The sequence below is a fragment of the Eptesicus fuscus genome, chromosome 13 (assembly GCF_027574615.1).
Source record: "Eptesicus fuscus isolate TK198812 chromosome 13, DD_ASM_mEF_20220401, whole genome shotgun sequence".
In the NCBI taxonomy this organism is placed as follows: domain Eukaryota; kingdom Metazoa; phylum Chordata; class Mammalia; order Chiroptera; family Vespertilionidae; genus Eptesicus; species Eptesicus fuscus.
The window spans coordinates 56,592,648-56,609,220 of NC_072485.1; the positions used below are offsets into that span (position 1 = coordinate 56,592,648).

At 39.8% G+C, this 16,573-nt stretch overlaps 1 protein-coding gene across 3 annotated transcripts in view; it reads left to right on the forward strand.

Moving 5' to 3' along the window:
* Positions 1-16,573, forward strand: part of NELL1 (neural EGFL like 1) — a 689,563-nt gene that overhangs the window by 141,508 nt on the left and 531,482 nt on the right. For all 3 annotated transcript variants that reach the window (XM_008148966.3, XM_008148967.3, XM_054725521.1), the window contains 4 exons: positions 4,582-4,654; positions 5,565-5,647; positions 12,516-12,650; positions 13,589-13,691. In XM_008148966.3, the coding sequence (XP_008147188.2) occupies positions 4,582-4,654; positions 5,565-5,647; positions 12,516-12,650; positions 13,589-13,691 (394 nt within the window). The remainder of the gene's footprint in view (positions 1-4,581; positions 4,655-5,564; positions 5,648-12,515; positions 12,651-13,588; positions 13,692-16,573) is intronic.

Genomic DNA, 16,573 nt, shown 5'->3' on the forward strand with positions numbered 1-16,573 from the left:
AGGGCGGCAACAGGTGGATGTAACAAAGGGGGAAAACCCATTTGTCTCCTTCCCATCAGTATTAATAGTAAAAGTTTATTTATTTGGGCTCTGCATCTTAGGGATTTATTTAGCTACTCAAATTGGCTGAGGTTTAGCATTGCACTAACAATGAGGAGATGGATGGTAATTTAGCAAATTAATAGAGTAAATAAGATGGCGGCGGGTGCGGGAGGGGGGCGGGGGGATATTAGGCTACTTAAAAGGCCCTCTGTTTCCCAGTACTGATGGACTGTTTTAGTGAACTGTTAGCATCTAATGCAAATAATTCATTATGGACAGTGAGTAGTATCTATCAATTAAGACAGTTAAGATAGGACCTTATTTTGATAACAGGACCTCATTGTAGCAACCAACATCTGGTTAGCTCCTGTAGCTCTAAAATGTTCTCAAATGATATATTATTACTTACACATGTTGTATAGTGCCCCAGCACTGGTGTTGGAGTTAGGAAACCTGTAGTTTATGGCCTAGGATTAAGGTGGCCTTTAGGAAAGCTTCTTAAAGTATTAGTGCGCTAGGTTTTATTCATAGGTCACATGACCAGGTGATCTGGCCCTAGATCAGGCCTCACATATGTGGTCCTTATGGGGGGTGTAACAAAGTTGCCTCAGAAGATTTTACAAAATATGTGTGACTGTCCTTCCTCAACCTCTCCTAAAATTCTGGTGTGAATCCCTAGTTTACATATCAGACTAATAGCTCTGAAAATTACATTGTTCAATATTGTATAACTCATAGTTTTCAGGAGTTTGATGCCTCTAAGGTATTTATTGTGCTTCCTGTGTGAAATATATTACAATAGGTCCTGCAGGGGATACTGAGATGAAAATATATGATGTTTGCCTTCATGGTGTTGATAATTTAGTAATTCTGTGGGTTTCCATTCAGTTTCAAATCAGGAAGATTTTGCCCTATGGATATATTGGATTTAGATGCTGTTTTCACCACTGTGAATTTTTAATGATTGAACCCTCTTGCTCCCAAAGAAACAAGTGATTGACAATAAAGGGGGGTTTTCAAAGTGACCTTTCATCAGAGTTTTCGGGGACAGCCTTATTCCAGCCCGGCTGTTGTGGCTCATTGGTTGAGCATCCACCTATAAACCAGGAGATCATGGTTCGATTCTCAATCAGGGCACATGCCCAGATTGTAGGCTGGATCCCCATTGGGGGTCATGCAGGAGGCAGCTAATCAATTATTCTCATCATTGATGTTTCTATCTCTCTCGCCACCTTCCTTCCTCTCTGAAATCAATAAAAACATATATTAAAAAAAATAAAAATGGAGATTCTTGAAAACATCACCACACTCCAGTTTTAGAATACTTCTATCACTCCAAAAAAATTTTCATGACTGCTTACAGTCAATCCCCATTCCCTTCACCATGCCCTCAGTGAACAATGATCTGCTTTCTATCTCAAGAGTTTTATCTTTTCCAGATATTTTCTATAGTAAATGGAATCATACAATATGTAGTCTAATGTGTCTCTTTCCCTTAACATAACAGTTTAAAAAATTTTTCACATACATATCGGAGCCCTTTATTCCCTTTATAAAATGGATGAATTAATAGTATGTGAAGTAGATGTTAATAAAGTTATGAAACATTTTTTAAAAAAATGAAGATTCCTGGACCTCCTCCTACCTCACTAAAACAGAATCTGGGAGTTGGCCCAGGAATCATAATGTTAAATACTCAAGGTGATTCTTAAGAAACTCAACTTTTGAGAAACATTGCTCTGATGAATGATATGAAATAAAGCTTAGATCTGAATAAATGAGATCAAATGAGGTCAACTAATATATACTCAGCCAGAGCTGCATTTAAGTGTAGATACATTTGAAGTTAAATAAGGAGAAATAATAGAAATTCTACCTTTTGATCCCTTATTTCATCTTTTTTTTTTTTTTGAGAAATTGCAGTGCTTGAAGGCAAATTTTTATCTATAGAAATCCTCATAGATGATTTTTCTGGGAGAAATAAGGTTGATGGAGCTACTTTGTAGTTTTATACTGAATAAAATGCCCTTCTTGGGTGTCGTTTTGTAAGGAAAACTACATAGTTCGCAAATGTTCCTTTTACTGACAAATGTCCATGCTCTGAATAGACCATATGGCAATTCAACGCAAAACCTTCGGGTTCTTATTCTGGGGGAGGTGCTGGAATATGTGCACAGGTATGTCTTCACGTGCATACACACCTGCACTTGGACTTCTCTGGGTTACATTTGGTGTTTGTGCAATAGATTGCCATCCTTCTTTTAATCCAGCATGGAATTACACCCAGTCAAATAAATTAACATTCCATCTTGATTCGTTTGGCAAGAACATATTTTCATGCAATTTGTGGGCTGACCCTCATGACCTTCCCTTAGAAAAAACACACCAAGTGCTTTTAGTTTTTGCATTAATGGGCACTGAGAAGCTGCCAGCACTTATTTCTGTTTTTGTTCAAGTCAACATCATTGACCTTTACCTAATGACCTGTGCAACACACAAGTGCATGCCAGAGATTCATAGTGGAAAAAGATAAAGGTGAGGAGAGAGGCAGGTGGAAGAAAGGTGTGAGAGAGGCAATTTGTAATTTATAATGGAACAAAATCAGTAGTCACTTTTCAAAAAGCAAAATTGCTGTCGTGTACTATATTATGTTGCTATAGAATGAGTAGGTGGAGTATCTTTTTCAAATAGGTTTTCCATTTGTTTTTGGAAAGGTAATTAATACCACCATATATGTATTCCAGGTTTCCGAGTGCCTTTCTGTGGCTGATAAAAGTAAGAATGACTTAGGATCTTGCAACAAAGAGATAATAGATGTACCTGATTCTTTCCTGGTCATGTGCTTCCAGCATTTCCTCATCACCTCAGAAGACCAAACATCCTGGTCTGTCTGGGACTCGCTCAGTTTAGCACTGAAATCCCTAAATCCTAGGAAAACCCACAGAGTCAGTTACTCTAAATGCATTCGTATTCAACCTGATTAGACCGATGTTTTCTAATGCGATACTCAGTTTCCTACGATGGAAATCTACAGCCTCTGTGTCCTTGATTCACTTTTTCATTTACCTTGAAAGGTAGCAAATGCACAGAGATCTGTTTCAGTCTGGTCACCTGTTTCATTGACCCAGCCCTTGAGTGCTGGGAGGACCTTTAGCTTTTGCATACAGCCATTTCTTCTTCCGGATGAAGTATCTAAAGCTCAGAGAAGATGGTTCTTATTGTCTGAGTTCAACCAGTTGACCAGATACAGATCTAGAACTTGAACGCAGATCCTCTGGCTTCCAATCCCGTGCTTCTCTCAAAGTTCTCAAATGTGCTTGAAAGATACCCTGTCCTCTTAAGAGAGTTAATTTGCTTTGGAAAAACTGAGCAACTTCACACCAGGAAGAAGCTGATGCATTCAGATTACACTCCATTAATTGCTTCCTGGAATTCTCCTGCAGGAGATTCTGAATGCCCATTGAGGAGCAGAGGCTGGGACTTCCTCCCCATGGTGAGGCTGGCTCCTCTCATAGTCATAAACAGGATCCATGAAGAGGAAGAGGTCAATACGACATGTATCTCACTCTGAGGAGGAGGTCCTGTGATCCTGTTACTTCTATTAATATTTCCAATTAATATTTTATCTTGAAATAATAAGCAGAAAACAGCATTTACTGATTACCATCTGCTGTTTAAAGGATGAGCACATACGTGTTAAATGTTACTTCCTCTGAAAGACTTGCACACTATCTTAAGCCTGTATTTTATTTATAGATTGAGCTCAATATTCTGAACCAGCTTCCCCATTTATCATCTGTTCTGTAATATCTCTTCCATCAAATCAGTTAAAAAAACCAAATACCCACCTAGAAACAGAATCTTGAAATCCAACGTGCACTCTCCAAAGCTAAGTCATTATTTTCATTGAGAGATGGCAGCCCCAATGACTTTCTTAAATGGGGGCTGTACTTCCTGAATAAGTTACAGAATTAAAAGACCACCTTTTACTCACAGGGAGATGTTGAGCCATTCTTAAGATTTACCAGTCAAAACTCATGTCACTTAATTAGCTGAGAGCAAAGACTGATAGGAAATTTTCCCCATGTCAAATTTATTTTTTCTTGACTAAATGAATCAGTAGGAACATTTTAGTTTAATATGTTTCTATTATCTTTTTTGCTCCCATGTTAAAAAAATCTGCAAGTCATGAATATCTAATGATCCAGGATGATTAGGGCATTAAAGAGAATTTTTATGAACTCAGTGACTTTTCAGTCCCATAGTGAAAGAATATTTATTGATGGATCCTTAGTGCTATGATGTCTTTTGTCTCAAGCAGTGGTTACTAACTGTAGCTTTCTCAAGATGAATGTACTTTTTAACATTCCTAGAAGAGGATAGTTTCGAGTAGTTCAATGTAGACTATGGCCAACTCACCTTTTGAATGAGGCTCTCAGTCTTGTTTGAAAATAATCTGCCCCGAAGAGAACACGTGGCAGGCCCACGTGAACTGCTGGGAACTAATATTAACCCCCACCTTTCTCTTCTGTTGCACAGGGGATCATCCAAGATGGGAAAATCATCTTTATGCCGAATGGATACATAACGCAATGTCCGAATCTGAATCGCAGTAAGTAGCAGTTTAACGCATTTGTAAATTTGTGACATTTTTGTTGTTGATAATATCAGAGGATCAGGTCAGGAAGGATACCTACACACTATTTACAGTGTTGACTGATGAGGTAAGGTTAGTGAAAGAGAACTTTCCTATAATAAATACTTCTTTGTCTTTGAATTTCTAAAAAGTTTATGCATTATTTGTAGAATTAAAACTTGAAGGTAAGAAAAATTACATTAGCAGTTTGGGGTCAGTAGTTTGGTACAGAAAGAAATGTTTAATGTAACTATACATATTTTAAAAAGCTGTTCTTTTTTGAATTGCTATTTCTTTAATCTAATTTTGAGAGTTAGTTGCCAACCTTATTGCTATATTTTACATTTTTTTATTTAAAAACTTTTTAAAACTTATAGTTACATTGGATATTTTGTATTAGTTCCAGGTGTACAGCATAGTGGTTAGACAATCATATACTTTATAAGTGATATTTTCAGTGCCCAACTGGCACCTTACATAGTTATTACAGTATTTTTGACTATGTTTCTTATGCTGTATTTTATTTAAAAACTATTCTTTAGACTGCTTGACCTGGATTTGAGTTTTCTTTTTCTTCTTCTATGATAATTTATATTTTCCCAGTCACCTTTCAATAAAAGCTAGGATTTAATTTTAACTTAAAAATGTCATAGTGCCTTTCTCTTCAATGAGCAATCCTTTTTCTCCCCCGTTTCTTCCTTTTGGTTTATTAATGAAAGGGAGAAATCTAGACCTGAAATTCTCTGTTATTTTATGCCAGTTTCAAAGTAACACTTAAACAGAAAAGCAAAAAGCTTTCTACATAGCCAAACAACTACTGTTTTAAAAATTTTCTTTTTTTATATTAGCACTGTATCAACATTGATGTTATCTTTTCTTTATTGAGCTTGCCCAACCTGTAGTGATTTCTTAAGCCTGGTGCAAGGAATAATGGATTTACAAGAGCTGTTGGCCAAGATGACTGCAAAAGTAGGTATCTAAATTTCACCTGTGATGTTTCAGTTCTCATTGCCATGCTGTCTGGAATGCAGAGTGATGTGCTCGAATGGAAACATTTTTAGCGTTGGCCTCTGCGATACATTTCTTGAAATAGCACTACCTATAGTGAACATAACTATTTCTGTCTTCGATACTATTAGGCCGAATCAAAGTGTTTACTTGAAAAATGCTTGGAAGAAAGAGGCAGTGTGTATCACCGCCAATTCCCTGGGAGTGGAAAAGAGTTTGCCCATTGGCTATTAAACTGCTGCCACTGTGAGATGATCTATGGTCAGAGCCACGGTGGCTCATAAGCTAATGCATTTCGGATGTAAGAATAATTGCCAGTAATCAGAAGGGGCAAAATAGCTATTGTTAGGAAGAGATCACTGTCACAGCCAGGCACTGTATCCCATTTGTAATATGTGATTCATTTCAGGACTGGCCCTGAGTTAAACAGGGAGGGAGGCCAAGTCGCCTTTCAGCACCTTCAGTTTTATAATTCTGCATCTTTTTCACCCTTCATCATCCACTTAACAAGAATCTTTGGAGGATCTGCTAGTTGCCGGGTGCTGTGTCAGGTACAAAGGAGACACAGGTGAACAAGGCAGGATTTCTACCCCAGAGGTGTTCATATTGAGTGGCAGAGCCAAACATGTAAACAATTTGGGGCTTTCATATATATATATTCATAAAGGTTAGATTCATAATGAAAAGCCCTGAGCTTTGTGGAGAAAGGCACCGAATAAACAGAAAATGTGGCGATGTTGTTATGATACCCATCAGTCGTGGACATGAGTTCCGGCCCAGGGCGAAGAAAGAATTAGATTGGGCCTCAGAGACGTGAGACGCTGTGAAAGGAAGAATTTTAATAACAGTGAAAATGATACATTAATCTATTCCACCCGCAGCTATGACTGCTCCCTGCCATCCGCCGTGGCACCTGGAAAAAAAAAAAAATTGGTGGAGAGATGTTTTGGAGATAGGACTGTTTTTTGGACCCGCAGATTGTGCTGCTGCAGACAGTGCGTTATTTCCAACGAGGTGTGTGGCCACGGCCCCTTTTGTCTGGAAACCGAGAGACAGAGCACTTTTCTAAGAAACTGAGGCGGGGACTGGAGAGCCTGAAGCATTGTTTGCAATTCACTGCCGAGTGCAGTGGGAACGGGAAATGCAGGCAATTATTTGCCTTCCCAGCTTGTGGCATAGGGAGGCTTTTATTTCATATTGTGTGGAGCAGCTTGATCTCAATACCATTAATTATACTTTAGCTCGCTGCCCAACTTTTGGGAGAAGAAACATGTCACCCGGTCTCCAGTGATTGTGGCTGCCCCCTCCCTCGCTCCCAGGATGCCCTTTTCTTTCTCAGCCCTGCCTGTTCCGGGGAATGGCAGTCTTCTCTTTCTTAGTCATACATTATCCGGGAGCCACATGGCGCTCTGTCCTCCAAACAGTATGATGTGAAATGAGCTTTTGTGAGGTAGAGATATTTAATTGTGGGCAGTGGCAAGCAGAAAATAATGTAATCCACCGTTTCACCCCCCCTCCCCCCACTCCTTGCACTTTGGAAGATTTATAAGTCTGTTTCTTCCAAACCGTGAGTAGAATTATGCTGAGAAAACCTGAGTACTTCCATTTTCACTGCACAATTTGGAATCTACGATAAAGCAAGACGAGGAGTTGGCAAACTTTTCCTGTAAAGGGCCAGCTAGTGCATGGTCGGTTTGGCACGCCAAGAGGCAAAGTTGAGGATATCATGTCTGTATTTGTTTTATTTAAAAATAACCATTTAAAATATAACGGTTGAAAAATGGAAACATTATTCTTAGTTCACAGACCATATAAAAATAAGTCGTGGGCCCAGCTGGCTCAGTGGTTGAATGTTGACCTGTGACCCAGATGCTCACCGTTTGATTCCGGTCAGGGCACATGCCAGGGTGGCGGGCTCGATCCCCAGTGTGGGGCGAGCAAGAGGCAGCCAATCAATGATTCTCTGTCATCATTGATGTTTCTATCTCTCTCCCCCCCTCTCCCTTGCTCTCTGAAATCAATAAAAACATACTTAAAAAAATACGTTGTGGGCCAGATTTGGGCTATGGGCCTTAGTTTGTCAGTCCCACATCGAGAAGAAGCTGGAAAGAAACTCATACGAGGTAATATTTGTTGTTTCCTATGTGTTATTTACAATGCTTCCCCTTTTTATAGTCCCTGTCACTCTAATCCTCACAACCATCCTGCGAGCCAGGCTTGATGTGTTAGCCCCCTTTCCTGATGAGAAGACTGAGTTCCAAGAAAGTCCGGTAACTTTTCCCAGGATAGTGGATGTCAGAGCTGGGATGCACACTCAGATTCTGAGAGTTGAATCATGACTGAGTTTACAGTTGGGGAAGAGAGGATTAGGAAGAGAGAGAAGAGATGTGAGCAGGAGTGAGTGATGGAGAGAGGGAGGTGAATGCCACAGGCAGGAGGATGAAGGGGTCAGTGAGGAGAGGAATCAGCATTAAAAGACAGGACAAGAGGAATGCGTGCTCAGATGGTACCTGTTGGGAGTGAATAGTGGGCACAGAGCTTCTGGTAGCTTTTAAAGGGGGAAGGTCAGGACAAAAACAAGGCCCCTTCACTCATTCTTTTTTGGCTGTTACCACTTGTTTTCCTTGGAAATCTGTGGAATTTTTCCTAGTCTGAACCTGAGTCCTGCCTCCACCTCACGGGGCCACCTTATAACACGTCATTTCCTTAAGGGTTTTCAGATCACAGACACTGCTCGGAATCAAACTGCAAACACAGGGTAGGCCAGGTGAATTCTCAAGGAATATACGTCCCTCTAGTCAGTGTGCCAAAATCTGAACAGCAAGACCTTCTTTCTGTGCCTTGTGCAAGCCTGGTTTCCTTTTGTTCAGTTTTGAGCTGAGGTTGCAGCCCTTAGGGGCCGGGTCTTCATGGAGGAGTTTCCTTTTGAATGCCCCCTATTGAGCAGACCCTGGGCAGCCATCAAGGTGGGAGCTCAAGGGTTCATTGGACTTTTTGCAGCTGCAATTTTCCCATATATAAATTAGTAAAAATTATTCTTGGTTTTATACAGATCCCATGAGACAGGCAAGAGAGATTTGGAAGTCTAGTTTGCCGCATGGCACACTGTGAGCATTCAGTAAGCAATGACTGTTGTTAAATAGGCAACGTGGTCCCTAAGAAAACATACACCTTCCCCAGTGGCTTATATCACACAGCCTCGCAGAGGCAGTGAATTGATATCAGAGCTCTGGTCTAGAGCCAGGTGCCAGGAGGTCATGGACAGAAGCAGAAAGTCTCCCACATGGGTCTGAGTGGGAGCCATGGAAGCCTAGCAAAGAGCAAATTCAGTGCGCAAGCTGGACAGGGGATGGTAGCCAGAGTCACACCAAACCAAACAGATGCAGACACCAGATGAGCTCAGGGGTCGGGTCTGCCTAGGAGGGCCTGCTGCTCTTCCTTTTCACCTTTCAGCTGGGAAGGCTGGAGAATGACTCTGCCTTTGCTTGATACAGGACGGGTCATGGGAACAGCTTGCATGCACCTTCAGGGGACAGTGGTCAGAGCACACCGGAGCCCTCTTGAGAAGTCCTGGCATCCTGGCAAAACCATCTATTTTCCAAGGCAGAGAAGGTGCAGGGAAGCTGTCCCCTAAGGGACCATTGATCCCCTGGCTTCCTCTGGAGCTTCCCAGGTAGTCTGGACATTGTGGGAAGCACCACCTCCCGGGCCAGGTGCACTGGGCTAGGGTCAAGCTCTGTCCTGCTCTCCAAGCTCAGGAAGAAAAGATGCTGGAGACTGGGGATTTCTTGATTACTTCTGTTTAAATCTTCGACAAAGCTATTTATGCAAATCAAGCAGCATTTGGAGTGGCATTTCAGTTTGTAACATATTTAATTTGGAGACTTTCATTGTTTTGAGGGGCTCAGTAATGATTTTTCAATTAAGCTTAAAGGTTTAACACAATAGAAGAATTCGGTTTCCCCTTTCCATCTAGCAAATGCCAAATAAGTAGTATTTCAAAGAAAAAAAACCCCCAAAAAACAAAGAGCCATCCACCACATAACTAATGGACTTAGATCCATTCAGTGGCCTCTTACTGCAGAAAAGGCGGCTGCTGTCTGTCTTTGAATGTGAAGTGTTAAGAATACGTGATTTGGTCCATGGTTATTTATATGAATGCACAAGCAAAGGTAAAACAGAATTGAGATGTAGATTTGATACCGTATCTTATTTTGGATCTGCAGGCATTCTTGGAGAAAGTAGCAGGTAGTGTAGAAATAGCTTTGAAAATGAATTTGTGTAAATTCAGCATGCTAATATCGGTGACAGAAAATGTAACTCATTTTTTGATTCAGAGTTGTCTCCTTTTCTTTTGCAACATGATGTAGCAGGGAGAAAAAGGAGGGCAAGATTACACATTAAATGCCTTTGAAAAATTAGCTTTTTGCTTTTATATCTCTTTTGTATTTGTATCTGTCTGATACACTTCTATGTTACAGAGTTTAGCGCTTTACAATGTTATCAGAAAAGGCTAGATATATTAAAAAGAAAAACGAAGTTCAGGAGGTAAATAAGAGTTAGTCCTGAGAATAGCTTTCATTATATTAAAACAGAGGTTTTCCTTGGAATTGAGTTTTAAGGTTGAGCATAGCTAGTTGGACTTTACTGGAAATTGCCAATGTGACCCTCAGGCAAACTCCTGGATTTCCTGGAAACTGGGGCAGATGAAGAATTTCCTTTTGGGTCATTTAATCTTTAAGAAGTTTCCTCCTTAGAGTGATACAGACACTAGAGTTGTTCCAGCTTTTCTGAGTGAGGCAGACACATTTCTTCTCACAGGTACCTCATTCTGCGCCAGTTTTAGGAGGAATGCAGATCTAGTTCAACTCTTTCTTGTTCAATCCCAGGTCACATCAATCACTACCTTTTGTAGGAACTACTAGGGCCATGGAATGAAGTAAAGATAATGTGTGATGTTGTCACTTCCTTTTTATTATCTCTTACCTATACATGGTTTTGGTCACTTGCGCTCACCAGTCTTGGAAGTGTATTTTCCCTTTGTTTCCAAAAGAATTCTCAAAGAACTTAATTATCATAACTTCTAGAAACTCTATGATTAGGCTGGAGATTCACATGTACCCTGAATTTTTGGAATGTAACGTGCATGTTAGAAGAGTCAGAGGAAGCCAATTTTTAGGCATAGTCAACTCTACTTTCTTCAGGGCTGACTATAGTGTATGTAGTTGGTCTAGGATCCTGTTTGTTCTTTTCCCTGCCCATTGGCATCACCCATGAAATGCAGACCACAAATAAGTTTTCATGACAAATTCCAAAAGCTTGGAGAGAGAGAATGAAATAAGTGATAAAAACCAAGGTTGGAATTACATATGGATTCCATTTCCAGAGAGTGGCACTGTTGAGAGTAATTGAGAGGGTCCTGTATGGAATGGGATGATAGTTGATGTGGAAGGATGGTGGGAGTCATCATTACCTAGGGTCTGCCATTATATCTAAAATACTGGTTAGAAATAGTCTTAGTGGAATCAGGGATTGACTTGTTCTCCTGTAGGGGAAGATACTCAAGACATGGAAGTGTAAGTATGATTGAGAAGGAGAAGAAAGCCTATTATATATATTTATATATATTTTATAAATATATATTTATATTTTAAGGAAGTTATATTTATTTCTCAGTCTAGGCAGTCTCTATGTAAGGAAAGGGAAATACTGGTACTGGATTGAGTTACTCCTTAGTATGGATGTGGCAGTAGCCAGATCATACCACAGTTCAGTTTTTTGACACCATCTTTTTGAAGGCAAAATGGAGTAGGCTGCATGGAAGGTGATCAGGAGAGAGGATTGGGACCCTATCACATGGGGCTGACTGTGGTCAGAAGCAGGCACGAGGACAGGATAACCTCAAGTATTTGAAGAGAGATAGACTTGCTCGGGATGGTTAAAAGGCAAAACTGGATGTAATAGGAAAAAGGGAGAAATTTCAGGACTCAATCCAAGAAGGGTGTTTAAGTCATCCAGAGCTAACAACAGCAAAACATTTTTTCTTAGGAGATAATAAGTGTTCCACCACTGTCCATGTGCAAACAAAGACTTGTGAACACATTCAAGCTGTATATCCCCCTTCCAATCAAAGATTCCATGATTCTGTGGTTAATGGCAACAGTTGTGTGACTTAGAGAAATGAAAAAAGGATCTGTCACCAAATCTTGATCTCACCTGGGGGTTGGTTGCCTCTTCTAATTTTCATCTGAACACCAAAGTGGATTCTTGGGACATTCTGTTTGGGGGATTGGGACATGGAGAGAAACTAGATCCTTCTATGACTTTCTCCTTTTCTGGCCCCTGCTCCCTAGAAGTTTTCCTAAGAGAGGAAGCAATGACTTCCCAGAGTGTAAAGCGTGACACTCTGGTTAGTATGTGCAGAACACGGAGAGGAAGGTGGGAGACAAATGTGAATGCATTGGAGTTCCTCATTAGATCTCCTGTAAACAGTGTAATGAGTCCTTGAGAACACATTCATTATAGTGCTGCCGTGTGGGCTTGGAGCTGAGAGCACAGACGTTTCTGAACACCAGGAGGTCCCTGCGATACAGTTTAATGTCTCATTTGGTGCTCATTAGACCATGGGAGTCAATATGTCTTTAATTTAGAATGATTCCACCTCATGTAAAAGAAGAAATATTCAAAACAAAAAACCAGATCTGACTAAGAATCAGCTGCTCTGAGCATTGTTTCCCACCTACTTGATTTTTTTTCCTTGTTGTTATTAGCTTTGTTAGGACTGTGCAATGGAATTACAGAAGTTATACCTAGTCACTCTCGTTTGCAGCTAAATTTGGCAGAGACGAGACTCAGTCAATTGGAAAACTGTCATTGCGAGAAGACTTGTCAAGTGAGTGGACTGCTGTATAGAGACCAAGACTCCTGGGTGGACGGCGATCACTGCAGGAACTGCACGTGCAAAGTAAGACTCTTTGTAAGGAAATGAAATAAAGACACTTTTAACGGGGCAGTGTCATTGATTATTGCGTGATCTGGTTCTTCAGTATAGAATGCTAACTAAGAGGAATTACCTTTCTACTAGGCCCTGTTTAGTAATCTGTGAGTTATGAAGGGAAACTGGAAAAGTGTCATTTTATATATAAATATTTGGAAATTAAAATCCGCTTTTCCTTGACAACACACTCTAATGTGACCGAATATTATTGTAAGAAGCTCACTGTTTGGAGTTTGGAGGTTAGACTATCAGAAGAAGGAAGAACTCCTTTGAGTTGTCAGAGAATCTACTGGTTAGCTTCCTTTGGAACTTTTCTCTTCTAGAACAGATGTTAAAAGGGGGTTAATTAGTTCCTAAAGTGGTTTTATTGAATTTTACAAGGTATCCATTATCTGTTTCAGAGAATGTCAAGACTGCTGGACTTTCAGGGTAGCCGTCATTTGTGGACTCCTTTATCTGTTTCAGAGAATTCCGAAAGTCCTCTTCCCAAATTAATATGGAAACCCTGTCCAGTTGAAATTATTTGATACATATCTGAAGACTGCCATTGTTGTCTCAGAAAATACAAAACAGATTGTGAGAGCCTCAACAATGATTGACAGGGTTTGAAAAAGGTGTTATGTATGTTCTTGAAAAATAAGCTTTTTGGTTTCTGCCTAATCTCCTTAGCCCACATGGGCAGGTGGAATGAAGCCAGTGATGTATATCAGAAAAGTAATTGAGGTGGCACGGGTTTATTCAGGCAGGAGGAAATATTTTATTTGTGGTCCTGGAGCAGACGGGGTATTCCTCACACGGCTTCTGTTTCCCTGATGAGGTTTCTGGGATGAGCTGTGAGCTCTGTACGCAGAGGGGGCTTTCAGAGGACACTTCTGATATTCCTTTCCTGGTCCTTCCTTCCTCAGAGTGGCACTGTGGAATGCCGAAGGATGTCCTGTCCCCCTCTCAACTGCTCCCCAGACTCCCTCCCCGTGCACATTGCTGGCCAGTGCTGTAAGGTCTGCCGACGTAAGTGCTAACTTTTTTCCTCTATATTTTAGGTCTCAACAGATTAACACTGATGAAATGAAATAGCAATAGTTGATATAATATTAAATGTATTGTAAGAAGAGCTGCTGTATTTTAATTACCTGTGATGTGGCAGACACTTTATATAGGCTACTTAAAAAAAATTCTCACGTCCACCCTAATTACTTCTTCTCATTCTATATAGAGGAACTGGTGTTTACAGGGATTAAGTCACTTGTACAGGGTCAAACAACTGGTAATGGGTGGATCCGATCTCTAAAGTCATGACTCCAAAGCTCCATGTGTTTGGTCCCCCTCCTCCTGAATCATCAAGCTAAAGGCCAAATTCAGTGTTTTGGCATTCTGAGGTCTTGGCCAGATTTCCTGTTAATTAAAAGGTCTTGGTTAGGAATTTTGGGATGAACTTCAGTTATAATACTAAAACAATTTCCCTCAAAGTTGACTTGTCAAAGTTATATAGTGATTTAAGAATCCTTTTCCTTCCGTATTGCAAAGCACACTATTTCAAGTGAAATAGCGAAGGAAACAGAGAGACAAGCAATGAGTAAAAGCTGCCATTTAGAATGCTTGTTATGTGCCAGTTACTATTCTAGGTGCTTGAATTCTCTTAGCTTATTGAATCCTCACCTTATTTTTTTAAAATTTTTATTTTTTTGGGGGGATTATTATTATCCCTGTTTTACAGGAATCTTAGGCTTAGGGAAGTTAACTTACCAAGGTCACAAGACTAGTGAGTGGCAAAGGTGAGATGTAAAACTAGTTCTGTCTGATTACAAAGCCTATGGTCTCTCATCAAACCATAAGGTCTTCCTTGGAAAAGGAGAGTTTAGGTTAGAAATGTGGCATCCTATGGATAATTTTCAACATAATTTCTCTGTTGAAAAGTACCAACATCATTATGTTTCAAAAGATAGTGGTCTAGCTTTTTTGCCAAGAATAGCATTGTCACCTAATATGACAATGGAAATGGGGAGAGCTAGTCTGATCCAACTGCCCAAACCTTTGTGGAACTCTTTCAAAAGGAACTTTTGAATATTCCTTTTTCTCCTGGTTGGCATAGCACACCAATTACTCAGCAGAGCATACTTTGAGTTATCTGAAAGAAGAAACTTTCTTGATTCTGTATCAGGGGCTTTGGAAATCACATCTGGCAAAATGGGTAGCTCAAGTGTCCAGATGTTGAGATTATAATCTGATGCCATAGTGGAAAGACAGTTTTTAGTAGGTGCAGATATGTTTTCCAATTTTTGATATTTTATATAACAGTCAGCAGAGGAAGAAGTTGAAAAAATATTGGGGATTTGTATTTAAAAAATATGAGATATTTTAAATTGTTTTTAACTCCCTGGACAGATCTGTGAATGCTGTCTCTTAGAAGTTATTGTTTGGACATGGAATAGATGAGTCTTCTAGCTGTTTTGTGTTTTAACCTTTTGATTTTCTAGTTGCGAGAGCAATGTGTGTCTTGTGTAACACTTGAAATCCACAGAGAAGAATAAAGGTAAAGATGGAAAAAAAATCTCCCATAATCCCACTACTTGGAAACAAACACTTGAAATTTTAACAGATTTTAGTTTTTAAATTTTATTTTGTGTATGATTGGGATCTTATTGTGCAGATAAATTTTATCCTGGTCTGTTGAGTTACCATTATCATTTAAGTGTAGTCCTGTTTTTTAAAAAAACTGTATAAACCATATTTAAAATTTTATTTTATTTTTTTCTATCACCATTTACCTCTATATCCTTTTCCACCTCCACCTACCCCCCTTTCCCTGCTGAGCATCACAGTGTTCCATTGTTTGCCTACTGCATAATTTATTTAATCATTCCGCAATTGTTGGTTATCTAGATTGTTTCCTACTTTCCATTCTGATAAATTACTCATTAATAACATGTTTTGCATAGAAAACACCTTTCTGTATTTTATACTTTCCTAAGGTAGAATTTCACAGAGTAGAATTACTAGGCCCAAAGATTGACATTTTCAAATGATACATATCATCAAATTGTTCTCTCAAAGTGTGTAGGTAGTCATCTTTAGCTATTCTAATTTTTTGGAGAGTTTAAGTTTTAAAAAACATTTTAGTAACTTACCCAGTTTTACCTAAATACTGATCCACAGGCTAACTTAATGCTTTTTGCCTTTATCTGGAATTCATAGCATTTTTCTAGGTAGCACGCATTTTCTCAGTAGCTCCAATTGTTAGTTTGACATGTTTATAGTTTAATACAATGGTAATTCAGATAATTTATTAAGACCACTACTTAAAAAAATGAAAGAGAAATGATACAAGGCACCTCTGGTAATTAAAAGGTTGTAGACCTTTGGCCTAGAGGGTTTTCATTTTTTCCTTGTTTTTTAATAGAAATGTGGGTTAGGCAGTTACTCGGTGCTAGTGCCTGGAATGGTGGTAAAAGGGTGTCTCTGCTTCAGAGGCCTCACTTCCAAGTTAGAGGCATGATTCTCAGTGTCCAGGGTTGTAAGTGCAGTCCTGTTAGGTATGTGGATGGGGAACTGTTAGCCTGTCCAAGCATGTCAAATGTGCGGCCTGCATGGTGGTGGGCCTGGCGTGCACCCCAGAGGAAGTGGAGCCAAGCTAAACGTTTCTAACTTCTAGAAGATGAATGGCAGGTTGACCAGTGGGGTGGAGGAGAGGAGAATGAGGACTGAGAAAGCAGAGTTCCAACATCAGTCAGTAGATTTTCTGTAAGTTTTCAGATATCTTCACATCAGAGAGCAGTTGGAGAATAGTTACTTTCGTTGTCCCTTTCCAATAAAATTTCCTTCAGCTGCTCTCTGGGTTTGGGTGGGGGCAGTATTCTAGGGACTCGGGGGAAGTTATTGAGCTGGCGCAGGCA